This window comes from Triturus cristatus, chromosome 6 (genome assembly GCF_964204655.1).
Source record: "Triturus cristatus chromosome 6, aTriCri1.1, whole genome shotgun sequence".
NCBI classification, from domain to species: Eukaryota; Metazoa; Chordata; class Amphibia; order Caudata; family Salamandridae; genus Triturus; species Triturus cristatus.
Window position 1 is genome coordinate 1,035,167,482 of NC_140589.1, and position 26,353 is coordinate 1,035,193,834.

At 43.6% G+C, this 26,353-nt stretch overlaps 1 protein-coding gene across 1 annotated transcript in view; it reads left to right on the plus strand.

The window, feature by feature from the left end:
• ARHGAP18 (Rho GTPase activating protein 18) overlaps positions 1-26,353 on the plus strand; it is a 730,387-nt gene that overhangs the window by 241,947 nt on the left and 462,087 nt on the right. The window contains exon 3 of the mRNA XM_085611821.1: positions 16,732-16,967. Within this exon, the coding sequence (XP_085467947.1) occupies positions 16,732-16,967 (236 nt within the window). The remainder of the gene's footprint in view (positions 1-16,731; positions 16,968-26,353) is intronic.

A 26,353-nucleotide genomic window follows, 5' to 3' on the forward strand; every position in this document is an offset into this window, starting at 1 on the left:
GGCTGCATCATGCAAATGCAGCCCTGCACCAAACAGTGAAAAGCATTGGCAGGAACTGACATGATGGTAGTCCCTTTCAATGCATTATAAATGACCGCCTGTTTGGTGGTCATTTATAAATTTGGCGGGCAGGCATTCTCATCTAACTATTCCTTAAACTCTCTCAGGACAATTTACCCGTAGACTTTTGCCCCGGCATTCATCAGACTAATCAGTATATAATTCTTAGGATCTGAGGACAAACCTTTTTTATCAGTGGGTTTGATGATTATGCCCTTCCAGCTTTGGGGCACTACTCCAGTTAGAGTTAATGCTTTGAACAGCATTTAAAAAACCCTACTCCACCAGCTAAAATGTATCTTTATCGTTCTCACTGGGAGATTAACTGGCCTGTCTGCCCCTTGCACGTCAGTGGACGTGCAAGGGGTTTGATTTTAAGCGAAGTACCTAAAGGGGAATTTATGTCAATGCCTTAGTGCTAAAATAATACTCACATATTGGTCACCCACACACAACATCGAATCACGTAACTCAGCTTGGAAGCCTGAAAACTTAAGACTGCATGATAAACCTGCAGACGAAGTAAATAATCATTTTCATGCTTCTTGAGTTTGAATTTTATCCTTTCCTATGTTCGTGGAGTGACACCAGGGACTTAATGCCCTGGTGGATTGTTTTTTTTGCATAGGAGTCTATTGAAAGTGAGAGAAGTGGACCATGTATATTGGGGGGGGTGTGTAAATGTGCTTTCTTTTTTCCTGCCTGTAATTTTTTACATCTCATCTATGCAAACAGATTATCTTTCAATTTTTTCTCTTTACTTCTCTCTTCTAGTCGTTTCTGTCCGAGTTACCTATGCCCTCTTCACCATCCTTTTTATACCGTATCTCCTCACTTTTTGCCGTTTGTTACATTTTGTGATGTTACTTGCTGGTTTGCTGCTGTTCTCCTGTTCCATGCATTTCTTGAGACACCGCTTTTCTCTTGTTAAATATGTCTGTCGAGACTAGGGTCTTGATTTGCTTATAAAGCGCTCCGACACCCCCTTGGGTAGAGTAGTACTATAAAACATTCTAAATAAACACGTAGAAATCTAGCCATAATGTGCAGTGGTAGTGAGATGTTGTATTTACATGGTTGTTTATGGAACCAGTTAGGTGTGTTTCAGTGTGAACAGCATGGCTTCTGACGCTTTTAATAATTGCAGTTTTTTGGACAGTATAAACTTAAAAACTTTTTCACTGGATCTTTGCAGCTTCGTTTTATGGGAGGAATTCGCTGCAGTGAGTAAAAAGCAGTTCACACATGTAACTGAAAGATTGTCGACCTGATAAGAGTTGTGAAGCCTGCCCCTAAGGCTATGATCGCTAGGACAACATGTTGGTGGCGAAGACCGTGACTCATGCGTCAGTTTCAACACGTCATGTTACCTGGAGCAAAGGTGATTGGCTCTCATCTGTGCAGTGGCAGTGATATGGAGAGGTCTGACCGCATGGTTGTTTCCCTGGCTTGTGGTGGACATTTTGTCAGTCTTTCGTAAGGGAAGTAAATAGTTTTGTGAAGCACATCCAGGTTTCAGTGTGGAGTTCTTATTGTGAAATATCAAATGGTTGAGTAGTAAGAATTGTTGGACTTTTTCGACATGCATCTATGTATACAATTTAGCTGAGGCCAGTATCCATATTCACGATGAATTCGAGAGCCCTTGGTATTTTATGTAGGGCAACGGCAATCAGGCAGTTCTGCTGCTGCCGTGTATTCTGCATAATTATGGATTTTCCACATCTGCCATCTAATCTACCAGCTACTGCATAATTTGCAGATTTCATCTCTGAACTGATCTGTAACTTAAACGGATCAAAAGTTGCTTAAGCGTGCCACATGCGGTATCATGCAGTAGAGACCATTTGCAAAGGATAACTGGCCAACGTTTAGTTGTGGTATTCAGCTGTTAAACTGGTTCTTATGAGGCAAAACGTTTACACAGACTGTACTAATGTATGTTTAACTGCCAAAATAGTGTAGTACTGCCCCAGACTGTGCCACATAATTTTCATTTCCTTGCCACATAATTTAGTCACCTCTGCCGCATAAGTTGGTCCTCAGTTGCCTCATAATTCTAGCAGTGTTGCAGTACCTTTCAACGGCTGGTACAACAATGTCCTTCAGATACATATGCTGTTGACTGTACAAGCTCACATTTAATGAATCGCCTAATTGAACAATAGGTCTGTCGGCCACTGGAGTCTGCCATTCTTTGTCTGTGTTCATTATTCCTTGCCCTACTTTCTCTAGCCCTACCATGGTATCGTTTTTGGCTGGCAAATCACCACAAGTTATAACGGTGACTTTGTGTGAACCCTTTTTTTTTTGCCATTAGTACTAATGTTCGGACACTTGCACATACTTCTAAGAGGATAGGTGGATTTGCTTGCCCCAGAGCGCTTAGATTTGGTTGAATTCGAAATCGGGATTGGATTTAAGTCACTCCCATTACTTGGGGCCAGTTGCCAGCATTGATTGTCCAATTCCTGTTTTTTTTTTAAGACATAACATAATGCTTTAGTTCTCATCTGTGATAAACTGTTTTGCTGACTCTTTCGTTTGAGATATTGTCTCCCTGGTGGTTTATACCAGCAAGCTTCTGGTCGGGAAGTACCTTCTTACCACCTTCTTCCAATCTTGGCCTTTTTCACAGCACTTTACAGGCAGGGACTTGCACAAGTAATTGGAGCACTTTACAACTATCCAATGGGAAAAGCAGCACAAAATCATATGAAAGCACCAAAATTGTAGACAAACACGTTTACACTCCTGCCGTTCAAAGTCAGAGGGAGCCTGGTGCGTGTTATAATCCTGCTGATAAACCATCTCTTTTTAAACTGACGCTTTGAAGCTGAAAGCGGGATCCTATCGTTGTGCATAGACTGCGGGAGGACATCGCGGACGGGACTGCGAGGACCAGCAGCCCCTTAACACCGCTCAGCTGTGTCCTCTTCCCGCCCCAGTTGTTGCCGCCTGAGCCTTCATAAGCGACTCACGGCCCCCGCTTCGCGGGAGCCGTTCGAAGTCAGAGGGAGCCTGGTGCGTGTTATAATCCTGCTGATAAACCATCTCTTTTTAAACTGACGCTTTGAAGCTGAAAGCGGGATCCTATCATTGTGCATAGACTGCGGGAGGACATCGCGGACGGGACTGCGGGGACCAGCAGCCCCGTAACACCGCTCAGCTGTGTCCTCTTCCCGTCATTTCTGCTAGCAGCCGGAATAAATTTAACGAAGTATCCCGCTACGCGGTCGCACGCCGGGAGCAGCCCGGGACAAGGGCGGGACCGTTTGTGGCCGTTAGTGGCCGGTTGAGGCCGGGCTGGGCCACTGACTTTGTGTCCACTGATCCTGAGACATTGTGATTACGTAGTTGGAGCCATAGCATCATATCTAACGATTCATCTCTTCATTAGTAGTATTTAAGGTACCAATTACATCATAGTTCTTTGAGAGTGTCACTTCTGTGCTGTTCACTGTTCCATTTACAGTATAGCCTTAAGGGGTGACTATTGTATATATAATACGCTCCTAACCAGTTGTTCCATTTGCTCGGGTGATAGCCTAATTATGGTAAAGCATTGTCTTGTATCACGTACCCCCGCCTCAAAGCAAAAAGTGGCTTCTATTCCCCAATTGCCTAGCTTAACTGCAATAGATCGCATGTTACAGAAGACGATTGGGGTGGTAGCAAATGCTATTGAAAGCACAGAACGCCGTCTTTCACTCCCCCCTGGCTCTCTACCCCCTTTCTCGTTTGCAAATGTTGTGGATCCCAATTTAAACTTACAGGATACATTGTTAGTATCATCTTCTGTTGCTTTCCAAGGGGCCCATCAAGGTTCGATTAATCAGGATATAACCTCTATTATGGACAACACATCTCTTGAGTTTCTTCCCTTACCTTCTAGGTTATCAGTATCACCCAATCTCTCCCAAAATGAAGTTACTACTGACAGTTTTCCACAGGTTCCTGATCCTATAGCCATTAGGTGCCCAGAGACCCCATTAAGTCCTATTTTGGTTCCTGACTCAAGGCCCAGCTCAAGCCACGCTAGTTCGCGTGTGACCACTAGAGGTCAAAAGGCAAGGCGCAGGACACAGCTTACTGATGGGGAATGTTTAAACCCAAAACGTGCTAAGGGGACCAAAGGCGGTAATAAATTAAAGAAAGTGACGGCCAACCAGAACTTGCTTAAGGAAATGAACTTTGCTAATAGCAAATTAACTGATATAGCTCCCATTTTTGATAACAGAAGCCCCATGTTAGCCGATGCAAGCTTTTGGGAAAGAATGGAGACTATTGTTAAAAAACTTTGTCATGCCCAAGCAAGCAGTATGCCGCCTACTGTTAATATTGTTCCATCGCCTAACGCCAATTCCAATCCAGAGCACCTTTTGGGTCCAGTTAATGAAATTCTTTCTATTGCCCATATTGAACAAATCATGAGGTCTCATATATTGCCAGTGCTTGAGAGAATTAAGGTTTTGACCGAGCGAGTAGACCGTTTTGAACAAGGCATTCTTGATAATTTTTTCTCGGTCAAATCTTTAATCAAATTACACGCTAAAAATGGCGCTGATGTTGCTGAGCAGCAACGAACCACTGTGGTGGACCATTCAAAATCAGCTAATTATGTGTCCTCAAGCCAAAAACATGTATCCGAATCCCGGGGTGGAAGTAATTCTCCTGATCTGGTTGCACAAAATAACAAAGGTAGTAAACCAACTATGCAACCATTGTATAAGGGGAAAAAGGGAACTAGTGGGAGTGTACCTACATCTAGTCATACAGGTGGTCATACTTGTAATTCTGTCTCGAGGCAGGGGGAAAATTCACTTAGATCATCTTATAAATCTGCTTTGGCTGATAATGATGACATGACCTCCTTACACATTAATTTGCCCCCTGCCTGTATGCCCTATGCTGTTGTCCTCACTGGAGTCCCACGGCTAGCACCGGGTAAATTGGAATCCTATAGTGAGCTTAAAAATAAAACCACATTCTGGCTTAATAATAATAGACCTCTTCCAAGGCAATTGGATGGCCAAATTCTTTTCCTTAGACGAATTGGCTGGGTGGGGAGAAGGGCTAAGGATATCCCAGGGGATTGTATAGTCGTTAACTTTAGGGATCCCCGTGTTGTAAGGTCCATTTGCAACCAGCAGAATGCTGATGATGGTACTGGTATTGGTACATTTGGTTTGGGATATTTTTATCCTCAGCCCCTACACCAACGATCAGGACCATGCAATGGACCAAATTCTAGGGGAAGGCTTGTTGAGGATTTTGAGCATTTACCCGCTGACCCTCTTAGAGGTGTAGCTAGTTGCTGCATTAGAGATACGGGGTATTGACCCAGTGGCTATGCATTTCCCCCTTCCTTGCCTTTTGACAACCGTAAGGCATATTCTCTTTGGCCATCCCCTAGCCCGTTTATTTTTCCTCCCCCTTGTATATCTAGAATGGGGGTTGGTTTTAGTCTAGTATCCCAAGCTATAGAGTCTAATTGTCGGGGCGTTGAGTTGGAGGCATCAATCATTAAATCTAATGCCGAGTCTGGGCTAATTACCAACAGAGAAAATCTTGCAGACTTTGTTGCTAACAGTACCATTCAAGTAGTCAAACCTGCTGCCCAGAGTATCATACGTTCTTTGAATATTCCTCCCTCACTGATCTTGGGTTCAGTACCAGTGGCAGCGCAAATGAATTTACCCAGTGTAATGTCTGAAAGCTCTCAGGAGGCAGTAGTGGGCGACCCCATACTGATGATAGCCAGCTGGAATGTTGCAGGTATCTCCAGGAAGCTAGATCTTCCCGAATGGAATATTTTGTTGGAAACATCCCAGATCTGTATCTTCCAGGAGACCTGGACCTTAGAACCTAACTATAGAGTCGGCTATACTACCTTCTTTATACCAGCGGTACCCTCACCCTTTGGGAGAGGTCGCCCTTCGGGTGGACTCCTCATTTGAGTGAGCATTTCATTGGGTTGCATTATCAAACAAAAACAATCCAACTCACAAGATATATTATGGATTGCACTTAAAGGTCCCAATGGGGGTAAATCCCTTGATATATTCAATATATATGCAAGGGGGACTCAAGGTGGTTCCCCTTCTCCGACAGTCGCATCACTAGAAAGTGTACTTAGAAGTTGTTATGCTGACACGCAAGTCTTGGTCGCAGGGGACTTTAATTGTACGTTCGAGCCCCTTGCGGCCGAGGATATTTTAGATCTTAATGTGGATGATGCTAGGAGGGGTATACCATTACTAACAGTACATCCAATAAAAAGATGGACCAAAAGGGCGATCCAAATGAATGGACTAACTGTGGAGTTTGGGTTGCGAGCAGCTAACGGCCGCACCACTTCAGATCCTTTCGGGGCTCATACATATAATAGGGTGAACCTTTCGTCGAGGATCGATTATATTCTCCTCGACTTCGAACTTTGGCATGATGTGCTAGATATGGCTATATTACCAACTGTAGACAGTGACCATAATCTTCTTTCCTTAAGCCTAAAGCAATTATGGCTGAATAGGATTGGTTCAATATTACCAATTAAAACAATGTCCACCACGAAAGTCACTGTATCCAATTGTGGCAGGCGCCTTAAGTGGTGCAAAGTCGCTCTGGATCAAGAGAAAATCCAATCTATTGGAGCCTTGCTGGTAGCCTCCCAAAATGAGCTGGATGTGATTGGTTCAGACTGTTATGATCCCTCAAGAATAACGGCTGTATTCCAGAATACCGTTAAGATGATAGGAAATTGTTTTTTGGTACAAATACGAAGTGGGGTTGGGAGTGGTATTAAGAGGCTTATGGGTGAGCAAAGATGGTACACCCCCAAATGCAGGAAAATGTAAAATGCTCTAATTAAAGCAGTAAAAACAAAGTCACAACCCTTAATCCAACAAGCAAGGAAAGTGTATAAACTGGTGATAGTAAATGCTAAAAGGGAGTGGGAGGACCAGTACTGGCAATCATTAAAGGAAGCCAGTGCAGGGAGGAACCCGGGTCTTTTCTGGAAGACTATCAAAGATAGGAATAATCCTGATAGTAATCCTATCACATGTAACATCACCGCCCAGTCGTGGGTCGAACACTTTTCCAAATTGTATGTGGCCCACCAGGGAGTTGCTGGTGATCTAGATACACCCAGCTTTTATATGCCCCCAGGTGGTAATACATTGTGCTCCTTTTCTGTTAAGGAAGTGGAAAATGCGATTAGTCGCATTGTACCCCAAAAGGCACCAGGCCCAGATGGCATTCCTGGAGATTTGTTCCGTTCCGACCCGTCCAAATGGGGGAAATTCATTCATATGCGACTTGTAGCTATCGACAATGGTGCCGCTATCCCTGAGTCTTGGAAGGGGGCGGAGGTCGTCCCTATTTTTAAAAAGGGGTGTAGAGACGACCCCTCCAATTATCGTCCAATCAGTTTATTGGACTCTTCGCAGAAGGTCATTGGTAAAGTGGTTCTCGAGAGAATCCTACAATGGGATGAAGATCATGGGATTCTCTCTGAGTACCAAGCAGGATTTCGGGCTGGAACAGTGTGAGAAGTTGGCCTGGTATATGATGTTCACTAGTTAAAGTGACCACCTTGTACCATGCCAAGCAACCCTTATGGTGTGGTTGTAAGTCAACCTTTTCGGACTAGCTGCCCTAGTGGTAGCGTAGGCTAAGCAGTCTTTGAGGCTAAACTCGTTAAAGCGTGTTAAGCAGGCTGTTTTACCAAATGCAACCCCCCTTTATACCAATGAAAGGACACCACACAGATATATATTGAAAATATATATGTATTTATATCTCAAAGTATCCCCTAGACTCTTTATGAGCACAGGAGCACAAATCGTTAAACAAGACAACGTTATAATATACAGAAGTTGCACTTTATATGGATGGGCCCTCGTGGCCACTCAAACCATATACTAAAATAGTGGTATAAGTACCACGAACAGGAAAGGGAAAAGGCCTAGGGCCTCTAGAATCGCTGGGCCTACAAGGAGCTAACTTCAGTTAGTGACCAGGAGGTCCACGGGTCGCATGTGCAGTGAGGAAAGTTACACGCGTGCTCCCATAGGTTTTCAATGGGTGCGTAAAAGTTACAAAGTTACTGCAGAAAGGGTCTTCTGGATGGACTACGATCTCAAGATTCAAAACACAGACACTAGAGATGTTTCTCTACACTTGGGCACCAGAGTGCCAGCTTTACCTCACCCACAGGAAGCGGGTGCATAGGTCTCGAAGTGCGTCGGGTTTCTTCTATCAATACAATGGAGCCTGATGACAAAGATGCTGCAGGCGGTCGGTCCAGAAGAGATGCGGTGGATCCAAGAGTGGATCGGAGTTGTAGAAGACCTGAAAGCAGAGGGGACAGTGTTCACAGTCACTAGCCAGTGACCGGCGTGGCACCAGGTAGGTACCAGGCGATGTCGGGTGCAAACAGGCAAAGAGGTGTAGCTTGTCTCCGCAGCCACGTGGTCCCTGAAGGTCGACGACATCCAGGAGTCGAGTCACGAGCTGTTCCACGCAGGCTCTCGCTGTCGGCGGTGTCGGCGACTCGAAAGAAGCAAACAAGCCTTGGCAAAGGCAGGAGTCGTGGAAAGAGAGGAAAGCTGATTGTTCTGACCAGCTGAGCAGCTAGGGCCAGTCTGGAGCAACCAGACCAGCGTCGTTAGTTTCAAGTTTCGTCGCCAAAATGGCCACTAGCCAACGGGCCAGGGACCGGGCAGGCGCGTCGAGATGCAAAGTGCAGAGGGGCCCCACGCAGATCGTGGAGATGCTGGAGGGCTCACCTTTGGTGCAGATGCTGCTCGGGTGTTGGGCTTCTCAGGACCCAAAGCACAACTCGGAGGGAGCCTCTGTCGTTGCGCTTGCAGCTTGTCGTCGATCTTCCAAGATGGCTGGCTCCACATGTCTCGTTGCCTCCACGGGTTCCTTCTTTTCAGGGACTGTGGATCGGGCGGTGAGAGGTCTGGAGGTCCAGGTCTTGTCGGGCTCTGGGCTCGGGCTCTGGCAGGAGGCGGCGGCAAAGCAGACGTTCAGTAGCTGGTTGGTGCTTGCGTTAGCAAGATGGTCACTCCCTGACCATAGGGGAGATTTCCTTCAGTCCTCTGTGCAGCAGAGCGTCGAAGTTCCCGTCTTCTTCTTGTGGTTAAGTTGATTCCAGGATGTCTGAAGTCTTAGGACACAGCTCCTACCTTTAAGCGGATTCTAGGGGCCGGACTACCTGTTAGGTCCCTCCCTAAGGGTGGGACCAGGAAGGGGGGTGGTTACACCCCCAATCCTTTGTCCAGCTCGCCCCAGGTCCGGGGCTGGTTTGCCCCAGGACCGGTTTGAACTGGCATATGCACCGAGGCTCCTTGTGAGCCTCAGGCATGTCTGGTTTCTTTCAAGCCCTACCTGACCAATACACAAAATCCTGTCTGGGGTGGTGCACGCACCTCCCCTGGCAGGAAACCCTTTGTCCACATCTCCCAAGTTGGAAGGACTCCCAGCAGCAGGAGGGCAGACTTGTGTCTGTGGTGGCAGCATCCATTTTGTGGAGCTGAGGCTATGTCTGATTTTACCCGGGTTTCAGGTACTGTACATGTCGTGTCCCTCTAGAAGGGTGGAATGCTAACCCCGTCGCCAGAATTGGCGAGGGGTTAGTATTCCAATTCGTATGACACCTTACTCGACATGTTTTGATAAAGCCAAACCAAAGTTAGCATTTAACCGCGAGGTTCATAATGCACTTAAGAGTATATGGTATGACGATATCTGGAAACAGTAGAAGGAAGTTGTTCCGACCACTGCAGACAGGCTCAGCTCATGCCAGAGCACCATCTCACATGGAACCAAGCACTCTGCCTTCAGGATTGTCAAGGCCTGCCATAGGAGTGACTGATAGGTTAACATGTGTCCCATTTAAGGTTAGGTATAGGTATACTACACCTAAGTAAGAGGTGGTTACACCAACTTACCCCAGCTGAGTGATCAGCCAGTTGTGTCAAATTTGTTAGGCCAGGCCAGGGGTGGCACAATACATGCTTCAGCCCCTGGTAGGCCTTAGATACACCAATGCCCTGGGTACCTAGTGTACACTGGTACAGGGGCTCACAGGGTGGTCCACTTCCAATGGGTTATGCACCTAGGGTGCATAGTGTAAATTTAGGAGAGAGAACAGCAGGCTGGGGGTCTGATTAGCAGGCCCACAGCCTCAATATGTCAAAAACCAGTGAAGCAAAAAGCAAAAATTTGGGGTGACCATAGGATAGCAGACCCTACTCTCCTACAAACAGGGACTATAGAGCAAGCCTTTAGATTGTTGTTACTCTACTGGAAAGTTGTTGTTCTAGGCAAAGGCAGCCTCTATCTTGCGTTTATAGATTTAAGGACTGCCTTTGACCTTGTACCTCGGGAATGTCTTTGGGGAGTGCTGCTAGATATGGGGATCCCACCAAATATTTTATCAATACTAGTGAGACTCCACATTGGCAATTTTGCACAAGTGAGGTGGGGTACCGAGGGTCAAAAAACCACAAGAATTCCAGTGGATAGAGGGGTCCGCCAGGGATGCGTCCTTGCTCCCACACTTTTTTCATTATATGTTAATGGAGTGGTAGAGCATCTGTTGTCAATGCCAGCTGACGCGCCCTAATTGGTGGGGAAACAAATTCCTACCCTCTTATTCGTTGACGATACACTCTTAATATCTAAGACCCCGGTGGGTCTTCAAAGCCTCTTGGATAATTTCCAGGCCTTTTGTATTAAGCGAGGGCTCGTAATAAATACAGACAAGACCAAATTTTTGGTGTTGAATCCCCCCAAAAAACTTGGACGCCCTCCAGTACTCAACCACGTACCGTTAGAAAGGGTCACTGTTTTTGACTATCTAGGTATACGTTTATCAGATACCATGCAGTGGTCCCCGCATCTTGCTAAAATGTTGTTATCTCATAAGAGGGTTACTGGGGCGCTCCTTAAAGAACAGCGCTCCTCTTCAATTAGACCAATTGCTCCTGTTATCGACATTTATAAAGCAAAGGGCGTAAGCTCTGCCCTTTATGGGGCCGAGCTGTGGGGTTTGTCGAATATCAATCACTTGGTCAAGTCGGAAAATACATTTTTAAGGGAGCTTATGTTACTCCCCCAGAGCACACCAATGGTACCCTTATTGCTTGATCTAGGTTGTCATTCTATCAAAGACCTAGTGAAATTACGACCATTGCTCCTGTGGGCTCGTCTTTGGCGTGTCCCGGAACTTGCTCCTTATGCTAAGGGTTTATCAGAGGTTATGTCACTTGCAGGATGGCACAAAATAAAGTGGTTAAAAGATGTTAAATTTCTACTTGTTGAATTGTGCTTAAATGAAGCCTGGCTAAGTAGGTCCTCCCCCCCCAAAGGCAACACTCAAAACATTGTACTGGAGATGGGTTGCATCGAGGGCTACCTCTGAATCTAATCCTGGCAGGCTAACGGAGGAATTTTTAAAAATAAAAGACGTGGCATTTCGAGAACCTTATCTAGACTTTGTCTGGAAACCTGCAGATAGGGCTTTGTATTTTAAATTTAGGGTGGGGATTCTTCCAGTGTGTGCATTTACTGCCCGCTGGAAACCCCCATTCCAAACAACACCGTACTGTCCTATCTGTAAAAATAAAGTAGAAACTGTTGCCCATATTCTGTTTGCCTGTCCGGCATATGCATCTCCACGGAAAAGTTGGCTGAAACCAATTTGCAGACTGTTAGGCACTAGGCATTGTAATGAGGCACTCCGTATTCTAATGTCATATACACAACCTTTGTTTGTTTGCGGTGTTTCAAAGTTTTTATCATGGACTTGGTCCATTAGATCAAAAAGGCTAGATCAATATGTTTAATATGGTTTTTTTAATTTATGGTTGATTTATGTCCAAACTTGAGCAAATGTTTTAAATCCTTATTGATGTATTATGTTTTTAAATGTTATGCTTTTAAGACATTGTCTGTCGAATAAAGCCTTATTGACTTGACTTGACATTTACACTCCTGTTATCAAAAATCCAGAAAAAAATAGCATAATAAAGAGAATTAAAAAATGTAATATGAAACCGCGATTTGAACTCAAAGCCTTCTGCAGTTTCTGCACATAAAGTATGCGTTTGATTACTTATTTTCACAGTATTGACGCATTGAACTTTTTTCGTTTTGTATAAAAAGCATTGAGAAGAATACCAGACTGAATGGTATGGTAAGGGGGTTATTTAAGAGAGCAATTGGATTCATTTTGAATAAAAGCAGAATTGTGGCTTTGGCCTGAATGAGTGATGCAGAATCAAAGTTGCAAGTTGATTATAAATCTACCAAGCCCCAAACAGGAAAAGCATTGGCATAGCCAATAGGTCTAGCTTTTGGGACCTTATAAGTATTTAGTTATACAGCACAATATCCTTGGTGCAACAACATCAACTGTTGCATGGCTAAACACTTATAAGTTCCCAAAGGCGAGACCTATTGGCTATGCCAATGCTTCTTATACATCTGCTGTAGCTTACATATTTCTCTTTCCATTTGTTCAGCCTGCCCCCTTGTCCTCAATATTTCAAGAGACCTTGACTTGAATTTTGGTTTTTGAAGTTTACATAGTAACATCCTTTTTATCAAGCTGGCCTCCAAGTTCTTTTGACAGTGCCTTATTGATCTTGCTTCGTTTTGTTTTTTTATGCAATGTATGACTTCTTTAGTTAGAGTCATAAACCAACCCACTATCTCTGAGTTATCTATTTTTTAATCCTTGATTTCCCACTGTATCTGGAGGATAGCGGAGCTGCGCTGCGTAATTTTAGCTCCACCCTTACACGTCACAGAAATGCTGTTTTTACATATACTTGACAAAAATACACTGTCTCTGTGCCTAACTTTATTAAAGTGAAGTGAAGTGAAGCATTCAAATGTACTACTGAAGTGTATTCACTTCATGAAAATAGAGACCCATAAACATGCGCACATTAATGTTTAGCTTAATCGTGAAAACAGGTAGTTGACATTTATATTTACACTTAAGTCTCAAGTGTCATTGAGTTTATTTATAGCACATTGCATATGTAGCCATGACTCCTTTATTCATGTTTGTTATTTTTGAAGCTATATGTGCATCTATACTCATGTATTCGAAGTGCACATTGAAATGCCTGACAAAGTTAGCTTAACTAAAGGCCTTATTTTGAAATGTATTTTGCTTGCTCTGTGTGTTTTTCCTTTTGCAGGTGCACTCTCATGATTTCACAGCTAGAAAAAGGAGTATTGTTGTATTATTGATAGTGAGGCCTGAGAGAGGAAATCTTGGCAGGAGCATGAGGAACTAACAAGCTGAAGAAGTCTCCTTTTCATTGGGTAGCAGGAACAGAGGGCTACCCAAGGTTACTGTGGCTGTCCACGTTCTGTGGGATTGGAAAGTGTGGAGTTGTTCAGGCTCGAAAAATCCGAAAAATGGTACAAGTCCTGCAGGTCTAGTCCCTTGGAAAATCCCCTCGACCTCACTGCAACCTACTTGACCTCTGTCTCTGAACACGGAGCAAAAGTGACAAGATAACAAGATTTAAAGGCATCTTTATTGCTCATTCCCTTTGTGAGCAATAAAAATGCCTTTAAATCCTGTTATCTTGTCACTTTTGCTCCGTTTTCAAAGACAGAGGACAAAAGTTGGTTTGTCTTCCTACTCGCCAGAAAGGGCGAGTAGGACCTAAAAATAGCTCGACCTCATCAATTCTCCCTCGCAAATGCGAGCGGGGGAGTGGATTTGTCGAGCCATGCCATTGCTCAATATGAAGTTGAATGCCAATATTCCTTGGAAGGGTGGAAAGAGATGTGGCTGATGTTGGAGTATCTGTATTATAATTAATATATGCACTGTTAGAGTTTGGACAGATCCCTTTGGATTTCGAGAGGTGCAGATCTCATTGCTTCCTTTTTTCGTGCAAGAGTGTGGTTTCATGCTAAACACTTGATCCATTTTAAATTTCTATTGAAATCTTCACTATGCTGACACCTTCCCTCTTTTCGGAATTCTTTGAGACATTTCAATTTAGAAACCCTTCATTTTAGGAAAGAGGAGAGGAGTTTCTTAAAGGAGCACAAATTCCTAATTCTTGGCAGTTTTATTGCTCTGACTGCATATATTGTATGCTCTGTGCTATCGAGTCAGAATTTGCTTGAATGCCTTAATTTGCTGGTCATAAACTCTTTACTTTTATAACGTGTTCCTGATTTTTTGCATTTACTGTAATGTTTAATGTAATAGACCCACTTAGCTTTAGTTACATATTCCTGATCTTTCTTGTGTGGCCTAATAGGTTACACAATCTTTAAATTGTTTATTTGAATGTCTACACCATTCTGCCTCTCAGTCGACCAAGAAGATCCACCAGGTGAGAAATGGTAATCACTTTCCAACATGCTCCCACTAGCAAGCAGGTACAACTCTCCCTCCTTTATTCTAGTTGAAACCCTTCTTGGGCAGCTAACATCTATTATTGTTATCTTATCCCAATCCCTCATGATCTCCAATTGTAGACACGCTTGCAAAGGCCAGTGATCACTTCTATTTATCTTAAGTACTTGGAATGCCAGCACTATCTAGATGGCAAAGTGGGCATACAAATATAATCAATTGAACACTTTGGTGCTCTCTCCGAATGATTTGGCATCCTGGTGAATTTGCTGGAAAGCGCCCATTCGAGCAAAGTAGCCCTAATGTATCCATCATTTCCTGCCATTTCGTGTCTGTCTTGGAGTAGCTTGTGGCTGGAATAATGGCCTCTGTTTTAGTATTATATTCTATATATCTTGTGATTCATTATACAATGTGGTGTCTGAACAGATTGTTTAATTAAAATCACCACATATCAACATTCACCCACTACCGTTGTCAAGCCTAAAACTCTTGATATCTTCAAGGAAGTATTCACATTCTTGCTCAATGTGCGATTTTCCCCTTTCATAGATATACACATTCAGAACAATGAGCTGTTTCATCTGGGCCCAATTGTGATGCAGATATGTTTTGGATCTCTATGCCCAATTACATCTAGAGTGCAGCTGTTTTACTTTCTGTGCTATACCTATTGATACTAGGGCTACCAAACCTCCACAGGGCTGCCCCAATGAGTTATATCTTGTCTTGGAATGTATGTATTGCTATATATGAAGGGAGGAGAACAGATCCTGGCCAAAGGTTGAGGATCAACCAGTCAAATATGGAGAACTGAACTTTCAAAACCCATATTCTACAAATCTTGTGATTACCATCAGAAAGAATATCTTGAACTTCAGGTGCTGAAGAAAGAACCCACAAGAAGCTAAAGTACAGCTGGGAGAGCACCCATTCAAGTTCCAGGCAACAGTGGAAGCCCTGAGGGGAACTTTGAACCCAACCCATAAAAAAAACAAATCTATTTCCCCTTGATTCTTTCTAGATTACTCATATCATCATCCACTGGACCCAATGTAAGGACACATTACTCATATCATCATCCACTGGACCCAATGTAAGGACACAATTGTATCACATTACATGCGCCCTGCAGGATCCTCTGCAATAGGGAAGCCTCACAGTTTTGGTAATGAACTCCCTTACTCCAAGTCCAGAACCAAACATGGAGATGTCTACAGCATTGCTCGTGGTTTCTTTAAGGGAAGCCTGAATTGCATCTGTGAAGGTAAGCCAAGACCAGTCCCAATCAACCTTTTGTATCCAACCTGCACTCCATTGTGACCGGCCTTAACTTTTGACTTTTGCTGCAATCTTGAGACCAGATATCCCATTTGGTGGTCTGATCTTTTTAGTGCTATTTTGCACTAAAAACTTTAAACATTCATAAATGTGGTTCTACTATTGGATTAAATTCATGTTAGAGTCCTATTATTCATTAAAATGTATTATTTTTTCGAAATTGGATTGGGCTTTTTCTTGGGTTGCGTTTTAACTTTATTACTCTTTGTGCGCTGCATAAATACTTTACAGTTTGCCTCTAAGTTAAACCTGACCACTTTGTGGTAAGCTACCAGAGGGTAAAGCACAATTTAGTTTAGTACCTTTTGTGGTTCACTCTGAGAAGGATTATGGTTGTTGCCTGAGTGGGGCTTAACCCTTCTTAATCAATGACCCCTATTTCCTATACAATGTATCTGTTGCTTAAAGTTATTTTCTTTTCTTGTTTACAGTAAACCTATCAACCTACCTTACACATATGTAGTGAAAATATTATTATTTATAACAAAGTTCAAAGATTTTCTTTCCCCTGCTGTCTTTCTTTCTACACGCAGAAATTCGGTATCATCTGTGGAGTGAGTTTTGGTGGAATCCTGGATTGTTTAAAATCATTGAGTCAGTTGATATGCAAAGTATTTTACTGATATGGAGCATTACTTCTTGATTATTTTACTTAACTTCTTTACACATAGTTTTAATAGCCAATATAATGTAATGCGATCACTAGTAAAGAATGTAGTTTTCTAAATTAATCTAGAATGATTTTGCCCTTATTTTGTTGGAAAAGTTGCAGATGAAAAGGATGTAATTTGAAACGCAATCTTGATAAATCTAGCACGGTATTCAAATGATAAAATTGCAACATGCAGTTTGATGACAAAAATGAAAAAAACATTTTCGGAACCCCTAGTGCTAATTTGTTGTCTTTACTTTTGATACAGAGGGCGAGCTGGAGGAAGAGTGGCTGAAGGAGGCTGGTCTGTCAAACCTTTTTGCTGAATGTGCTGGGGATTCCAGTGAAAGCATAGTGTTACTGAGCACTTTAACGCGGACGCAGTCAGAGGCAGTGCGGAAACGGCTTGACACGCTCTCTCAGACCATGCGTAAGAAAAATAAGCCTCATCAGGTGCCTGATGTTAGGGAGATCTTTAACCAAGAAGGTCACTCAAAAGGAAATGTAAGTCAACTATACTTAGATGTTTTGTTATACCTACATGAACTAAGCAATTGGATGATTTTTGAATAGCCTTGATTGCAGAGGATCTAGTGTAGCACTAGGTAACTTATTTCAATTCCTGTCATATTGAATATGCCATTCATAAGGCGCAGAACTGACAATGGCTTGCCTTAGTTCCTTCAGCTGAGGAAGACTGCCTACAGACCACAACAGTGTCACTAGAAGCAGGTGTGTTGTGAGAAATTTACCAAATATTACAAAACTGCATTTAGAGTAAAGTAGAATTGGTAAAGACATCTTTAAAATGGAAATGTGTATTTAGTATCACCTTCTTTAGATCCTGGAGCAATAAATATCAGGGCCCTCCGGGATAAGGTGATATGATGGAACAGTCCTAGTGCATATTACTGCACGTTCTGGTATCTGAAGGGTTAGTTAACGATGTCATGAGGTCCTTTAAGTGAAAGTAGGCCCTTTTGACTACAAGTCTGATCAGCATCACAAAGGACTGCTGTTCTCTATATCACCCGGAAAGGTTTAAGACTTCGCCCTACAGTGACATGCCAGGTGCTCCTTATCTCACTGTAGCACTGACTGCCAGATATCAGAATATCCAGTTTTTAAACTCCGTGTTTACACTGCTACTCTGCCCCAGTCTTCAGCCCCCATGCCGCCCCCCTCCCCTATCGCTACCCCCAAGCGCGATTCGCACTGCTTTGGGGAGTTCACACAGGTACACACACCTACAGCATAATTTATCCCCCTAACCTCTCTAAATTATCTTCCAAACGTTTCAAGCATAATTTCATAAAACTCCACCCCGAAACTCTCTTCGCCGACCCCTATTTCTCTATTCATAGTGGGCTTTCTACCACTGATCTCATTTTTCACACTAAACGAAGAGCCCAATGGAGAAAGGCTTTCCTAGCTTCTCTTTCGATCTCCTCTATGAGGAAATCCGCGCATGGGACAGCCTTTAGTATCAGTATCTCCCCCTCCCAACTCTATCAAGCAACAGCGACCATCACCATTTACAATAATGGCACTATTCTCATCCAAGCCACAGACCGTAATTTAAATCTCTTCGACAACATCTTCCCCATCATTAAAAACCGGGTATCTCTATCCCAGCCGCCATCGCAACCCGCTGCCTGCGGCTACACAGAGCGGATTAGACCCTCACCATGACTAACATTACCTCCCCGCTTCCGCCCTGTCCTCGTCCCTCCCCCCCTCAATTTACACCCCTCTCCCACACATCACGTCTCACCGCTTCCTCACCATCCTGCTTGCATTACGCCCGCGCCCTGCACACGCCCCAGCCACCACTACCGGCACCGATGCCTTAAGGCACCCCCCCCCCTGCTCACCCCTAACATCTACAGTCCCCCCGCCATTGCACCTGACCCATGCTCTTTTTGGCCCAGCACGGCGGAGTCAGTCCAAGTGCCTATCCCTGGCGGGGATCATAGTCATCTGAAGCTCTCTGCTCCTCTTCCCATTGTCTCTTCCTCTCCTGCCACCTCCACTTTGCAAGATAAGGTCCCTCCTGACACATACTCCCCACAGAACATTCACCCACCCCCCCTTAGTCAGCAGGCCAACTGCGCTGCACTTCACCCCCCCTTGTTTACTACGCTTCCCGCGGAGCTTTCCACCCTCCATCCTATCTCCACACCCTCTCAACAGCTAGCAACCCCCAGTCTTCACCCCCCTACACAGCCATCCGCAGGCATAACACACTCCCTAACCTATCTCCCATCCACACCAGACCCTAGTCTAGAGGATATTATGAGCGTCCTGCACCAAATTCAAGCAGAGCTGCTTGCGTTCAAGATGATTCTGTCTGAACACTCATTGCACCTCACCCCATCAACGACTTATAAATCACACGAGTGCCCGGACCTCTCTTATACCGCCTCTAATATGCACCCACCCAGCTGGAAAACAGTTCCGTCTCACAACACACTAACACGCCCAAGGCGCAGCACCAACTCGTTTTCGGAGAGCAATCTCCTCTCCCTTCTGCACTCCTATGAAACCTCCCTCCCCAACTCCCTCTCGCCCTCTCAGATGATCATCCCGACTGTCCCCTCCAACCCCTGCAGACTCGCTACACACAACAACAGAGGAGTTTCTGATAACAACCTACGAAGAATCCCTATCACTCAGGACCCATTCCCCTCCCTCATTTCACCCCATCTGAAATGCACGCTGCTAAACTGTAGATCAGCCTCCAGACATGCAGCCGACATAGCTGACCTCATCATCTCTCAGGAGCTGGATATCTTATTTCTAACTGAAACCTGGTTAACAGAATCATCCACCCCTCTCCTTGACATCCTTGTTCCACCTGACTATGACATCATTAGATTAGACAGAACGGACAAAATCGGGGGTGGCATAGCCTGTATACATCGCAGCAGCTTCACCATAAACAGAGCCTTATCGCCGACATTCACATCTTGCGAATACTTGTGTTTGGACATTAGTTGCAATGGCAAACCAGTATGTTCATCCCACATCATCTACCATCCCCCAGGAGACAACCTCCTCTTCATCGAACACCTCATGGACTTGATCGCTTCTAACATGGGTCAGCAGAATACCCAAATATTCCTGGGCGACTTCAATCTCCATTGGAACGACATCAATGACTCAGTGGTCAAGAGTTTCAAAAACTTCTTAGATGATCTTACCCTCATCCAATCCTGCAACAGCCCGACACATAATAAAGGCTCAACCATTGATTTTATAATCGCCAAATCTGACATCATCCAGGTGGATTCGATCCAACCCTGTGACTGGTCGGACCATCATATTATTGTATTCTATATCAAGGGAACCACCAAACACATTCCAGCGCAATCCACAAAACCAAAGATCTGGAAAAGAGACCTGAAAAAACTGAATCCAAACTCACTACCCTCTTCCAGCTACAATCTGCTCCAGCCCCCTGCAGTCACCTCTGATGTGTGTGCTCTCACCAACCACTATCTCAATGCTATGACTACGATAATTAATGAGGTAGCCCCTCTGCAACTTAAGAGAGCTCCCATTAAAGATTCCAAGCCTTGGTATAACTCACTCCTTAATGAGAACAGACGGGCTCTCAGATCCTTTGAACGCAACTGGAGATCAGTCTCCTCAGCTATCCACCTTAAACTTCTAAGGAAAAAGAGAAATGCTTACTACAAAAAGATTAAACACACTAAAGCTGATTTCTTCAGCCATCAACTAAACCAAGCAAAAAAACGCCCAAAAAAACTTTTCGAATTAATCAAAAATCAATCCAAGGATGCACCCCGACGGCTACAAGACCTAGCTCGCCCTAAACCCAACTGTGAAGAATTCTCTACTTTCTTTAATCTGAAGACCGACAACGTCTCGCAGGATCTCCTCAATAACCAACTATCACACGCTGCTCCTAATACAGAAATCTCCACCTCCTTTCCAACCACGTCTGGCCAACCCCACCCTAAGCCTGGCCCTAAAAACGAGGCAGCATGGTTGTAGTGAGCTGGCCCCACGTGTGCAGGATGACAAGTAGACGCTGTAGACGTGGCCAGGTAGGAGTAGATGTAGTTTATTAAGATCATAGACGTAAAGGTAGTAAATCCAGAACAGGCCTCAGATCAGGCTCCACAATAGGCCCCAGCATAGACCCCAGCATAGACCCCAGCATAGACCCCAGCATAGCCCCACCAGGAGCAGCATCCTAGCTGCTCAGCCCATCTTCCCAACTGTCTCAGTCCCACACAGTATCTAAGCATTCCACCCACACTAACATTCTACGCGGAACACTGACACTGGCTGAGCAGCTAGGTACAGAATGAAGGGAACATAATAACATGACCTGAGGATACTACACATCCTCTTCCTTTACACTGAAAATTAATAAAACCTAAAATAAACCCAAACTACTAATAAGCAAACAAATAAATACAGAAATGTACACAAGAAATGAATAGTCCATAAACCCAGGAATGCATGTAGAAATACATCACGAGAGGGAAAACAGACACACTAAGGAGAAAGGAAAGATGCAAGCATAGATCAACACACTAACACCATCCCCTTCCCTTAATACTGAACTATGCTGGGGTCTATGCTGGGGTCTATGCTGGGGCCTATTGTGGAGCCTGATCTGAGGCCTGTTCTGGATTTACTACCTTTACGTCTATGATCTTAATAAACTACATCTACTCCTACCTGGCCACGTCTACAGCGTCTACTTGTCATCCTGCACACGTGGGGCCAGCTCACTACATTTATGGCGACGATCTGGAGAAAATCTCACGCTAAAAGCAACATGAACTCAAGCAAGAATGAGGAGTAGACAAAGAGCACGTGTAGAAAAGAACCAAGGTCAAGAAAAATGAAAAAAAAAGAAACAAGCGTCAAGAAATTTAAAGAAGAGAAAAGAAACATGTTGAAGAAAAAGAAATATGTCAAGCATGCCTGTTTGCCCCACCAGTGTCCATCACACCGGACAGCCCAGCCCAGGCATGCTGTGTTTTCATCTTATCATCTACAATACAAATAAATACGGTTACAAGCCTGTTTTCATCTTGAAGAAGAAACTGTGCCACAACAAACGTCTTCAATCACAACTAATGTTGAATTATATACAGTGCTTGAAGAAGAAAGGTAAACTGATGCTGTCTTTTTCATTTTCTGGATATAAGGCTGTTTAAAATCTAATGGACATCTTTTGCAGTGCTTCAAGAAGAAAATTAACCTGTTGCTGCCTTAGGTTTGGAGGAAAAAAACGCATACGCAAAATGTTTCCATAATTTTGTTTGGTGACTTTTCCTGAGTTCAGGAAATGAGGAGTTAAATTTGTGCCTATGATCATCATTATTGCCTGTTCGTGTTTATAAGGTCAGAGGGCTGCTTATGGAAAAAAAAAGAAGAAAGTATTCGCCTCGGATTGCTGCCTGCCGGTTTTGTGACACTACTGGGTGAGAGACTATGAATTTACGTTTTTGGTATGTTTTACGTTGTTTTCACTGCTGCCAGGCCTCAAGAAACACAGTTACGTTACATTTTGAATTCAAAATATGGCTCGCGCAACTTACTGTGTTTAATGCCGCGCGGAGCCATTCATCAAGCCTTCATGACGTCTTCTGGTGTTCGGAGCTTCAAGCTTGCATAGAGTTTTCTAGTGTTCAGTGCTGCGAGCGTGCGTTTAGAGGCGGGAGCGCGCCGTGAGCCACCCGGCATACGTTGTTTGTGCGTGCCACCATCTTGGGGTTCAGGGTGTTTGCTGTTTCTGCCAACCACGATTGTTTATTATGCCAACCACGTTTGTGCGCGATATAAATTTTTTTTTTTTTAAAAAGTCAGTAACGAGTGGACACAAGTCTAGCGTTTGTTCTGTGAGCCTGAGGAGAATTTGCACAATGGCGTAACACATCGCCGTAACCAACAGCTAATGGAAAATTAAATGTAAATTAACAACGAAATATGAAGAAGCAGAGAAGAGGTATTTTTCGTATTTAAAGGTACTGTGTTTGGTGGTAGCAGCGGGGTAAAAAAAAAGAAAGGTCATCAGTAATTGGAAGTTTCAAAACTGCGTTTGTGAATGCATCAAATTGTTGTTTTGGAACGCCTGTCGCGGTGACAGGCACACCATTGACTTTAGAAATATGAGTTGTAGGGCAAGTTTAAAGAATTAGCACGCAAACGTTTATTTCACAAGTGAATGGATTTAACGCAGAAAAGTTTTAATTCACAAGAAAATGAATTCATCACAAAAATGTTTTATGTTCACAGATTAGTGTGATTTCTTTCTTCAGTGTCAAGTATTTGCTGTATGCCAACGTTGTTTTATCGCCATGTACAAGTCTTGTTTTGTTGGCATGGGAGTCCCATGTCTCTTATTTACGTATCCCTGCTTAGGGGATAGGGATGGGTTTTTAGTCCCATGACCCTTATATAAAATGTTTTATCCCTGCCTGCCTAAGGGATAGGAGTGGGTTTTAGTCCCATTTCCTTTTAGATAGTTATTCCTGCCTAGGGATGGGAGTGGGTTTTTAGTCCCATCACCCCACGTTCACAGTAATTTATTTGGGAATGGGTTTTAGCCCCATTTTTACAGGGGGTTTTAGTCCCACCTTTGTCACTTTGAGTTTGGGTGTCAGTCCCATTTACTCTGTTATAGGGGGTTAAAGTCCTACCTACTTATAGGGGGTTAGTGTCCCACCTATGTCATTAGTAATGGGTACCAGTCCTATTTACTAAGTTTAAAGGGGGTCTTAGTCCCACCTTTACGTGTATGTTGGGTATCAGTCCTTTCATTTACGTTTTCACTGTCTTGTGTGTGTGTGTAGCCATCTTTTGATGCCACACCGTGCTGCATGTCGGTTTTACATTATGCACGTGTCAGTGGGTTTCAGTCCCATGTGACGTATTATTTAAATTTGGGTGTTAGTCCCAAACACGTGGGTTTTAGTCCCATAGTGTCCCTTACATGAGGGGTGGCGTTTTGAGTTTTCGTCAGGGTCTTCTCACGTGAGAAGTACTTCCTTGGGTGTTGTTCTACCCATAGACATTTATACCCGTAGGATTCTACTCTGGGTATCATATTCATTTGTCGTATGTGAGCTCTTATTTCACTTCTAAAATTTTTCTTTGTTACCTTTACGTCTATGATCTTAATAAACTACATCTACTCCTACCTGGCCACGTCTACAGCGTCTACTTGTCATCCTGCACACGTGGGGCCAGCTCACTACAATGGTCCTCCTTTGATTTGTACACTGAACACGACCTAGGCATAATCCTAAATTCCCTGAAACCGGCCAATCACCACATTGACCCCCTCCCTGCCAATGCAGTCAAAGACCTTGCCCCTTGGCTTCTTCCACTTTGGACCAAAATCATTAACAGCTCTCTTCATCAAGGTTGCATCCCGGACTCCCTCAAAGTAGGTCAAGTCTCACCTATTCTAAAGAAACCCACTGCTGACCCTACGGATCTTAACAACTATCGACCCATATCCAATATTCCCACCCTCGCCAAATTGCTGGAAAAATGTGTTCACCGACAACTAACCAATCACATAGATCACTTTGAACTCCTAAATATACACCAATCAGGTTTCAGAGCAGGTCACAGCACTGAATCAGCCATGACACACAATATTGATGATGCGCTACAAATCCTTGACCAGAACGATGCGTGCCTACTCATCCTGCTAGACCTTTCCTCAGCCTTTGACACGGTCAAACACCAGAAACTAATCGATCTTCTGGAGCACAGAATGGGTATGTCTGGCACAGTGTTAAATTGGTTTACCTCCTTCCTCCATAACTGTACACAAAAATTCAAGGTCAACAACACGCTCTCCAATTCCTCTCCTGTAACACTTGGGGTTCCGCAACGGTCCGCACTCTCGCCGACCTTATTCAACTTGTTCATGGAACCTCTCACTGAAATTCTGCACGCGTCTAACGTACAATTCCATATGTACGCGGACGACACACAACTCTATCTCAATATCAACTCCCTAGAAGACATTAATTTGCTTAACTCCACTCTCAGGACCACCCAGTCCTGGCTTTCAGATAATCATCTCAAACTGAATGCGCTAAAAACAGAATTCCTCCTCATAGCACCACCGGTCAAAGTCCCTTTAATGCACGACCTGATCAAACAGCTTACCGCCTTCAAAGTTCAACCAACCATCGTGGATTCAGCAAAATCCTTGGGAATTACCCTCGACAGCAACCTAATGATGCAAAAACACATCATGAACGCTACAAAAGGAGCTAATTTCCAGATAAATACATTGAGGAAGCTGAAACCCTTCCTGCCCTTCGAGGACTTCAAATTGGCAGTACAAGCTCTAGTTATCCCTCATGTCGAGTACGGAATCGTCTCCTTATGTGGCCTCCCAAAAGTTGCTACAGCCCCACTTCGAGCAACTATCCACGCGGCAGCTAGACTCATCACTGGCTCGAAAAGAAGGGCTCACATTTCCCCTGACCTTAAAGCCCTGAACTGGCTACCATTTGAAGCTAGAATCCATCTAAAAATTGCGTGCATGACTCATAAAGCCCTACATCACAACACCCCCAGCTATCTCGCGCAGAAACTGACTATCTCTGGTGGTCTTAGGTCCTCTAGAAATGCTGGAAAACTTCTACTGAAACCACAAAGGTTCATCAAGAAGAAAACCTATAAACGATCCTTCTCAGGGATGGCGCCCAAAATATAGAACTCTCTTCCCCCTGAAACCAGACTGAATGACTCTTCCGCATCGTTCAAAAAAGAAGTTAAAGCTTTGCTCATGGCAAAACTTACATCATCAATTGCCATCCTTGCCCCGAGTTCTTTAGAGCCCGTTTAAAATGCTCTACTTGTTTAATCCTCCTAAGATTTCTTGCTCCAAATGTTGTTTTTATATGACTGTTACCCGCACACTATTGTTTGTTCCAACTTACTGTTTTGTTGTTATGTAAAGCGCTCTATTATCCGCAAGGATCTTGTTCGCGCTATATAAGACTTTCAAAATAAATAAATAAAATAATCCGTCCATAGTTTCGTCAATGGCTAATATACAGGAGGTGAAAAGACTCCTCTCATTTTCTGAGCTCCTCATTCTCCTAATGATAAAATATATAGGGTCAGGATAGTTGTAGATGTAGTGCCTGAGATGTATTAAGTAAAAGGGTAGGAGAGTTGGATTCTCTGATATTACACAGGTTAAGCTGATAGTCCAAGCTGTAATGTTACAAGCAGACTATGTCACGCTGTAGATGGATTTTTGAGTAGATTATGTTGAAAGCTGCTGATAGATCGAATGGAAGCAATCCTGTTGTACATGTTCTATGTACAACCTCTTTTTATTGATTTAAGATCTACTGGAATAAATCATGTATCAGACTTCAGATGATCTACTTACTTTGCTTTCAGTTGAAAACTATTTTTATTCACTTACATATATATTGGTTTTCTCAAAAGGTATGAATGGGTACCTACCGAATTGACGTTTATAAAATTGTCGTTACAAAAAAGAATAGTCTTTGAAGGATCCACAGATATTACAGGGAAATTATAAGGCTGTGTTTATTTGTTATGAAAGAGTGGCGACTCTGTGGTTATAGTTAGGATTCCCAGGTATAGGAATTCCTCAGATTTGTGCTTGCTAACAGCTTTGTTGCCTTTTGACAAACCTCCACAAAACTTTCCATATCTTTATATTTTTCTACATTGATGGAGGATGGAATGTTTCTCAGTGATTGTTTAAGTAGGTGCAAAATAAAAGGGGGGGGGGTCACCAAAATGCATTTTTGCACCAATGCATTTTCCGTAGACTTTTGTATCCAAATGTAGTGCAAAAATGGCTAAATGGATTTCATGAAATTTGATAGGATTGC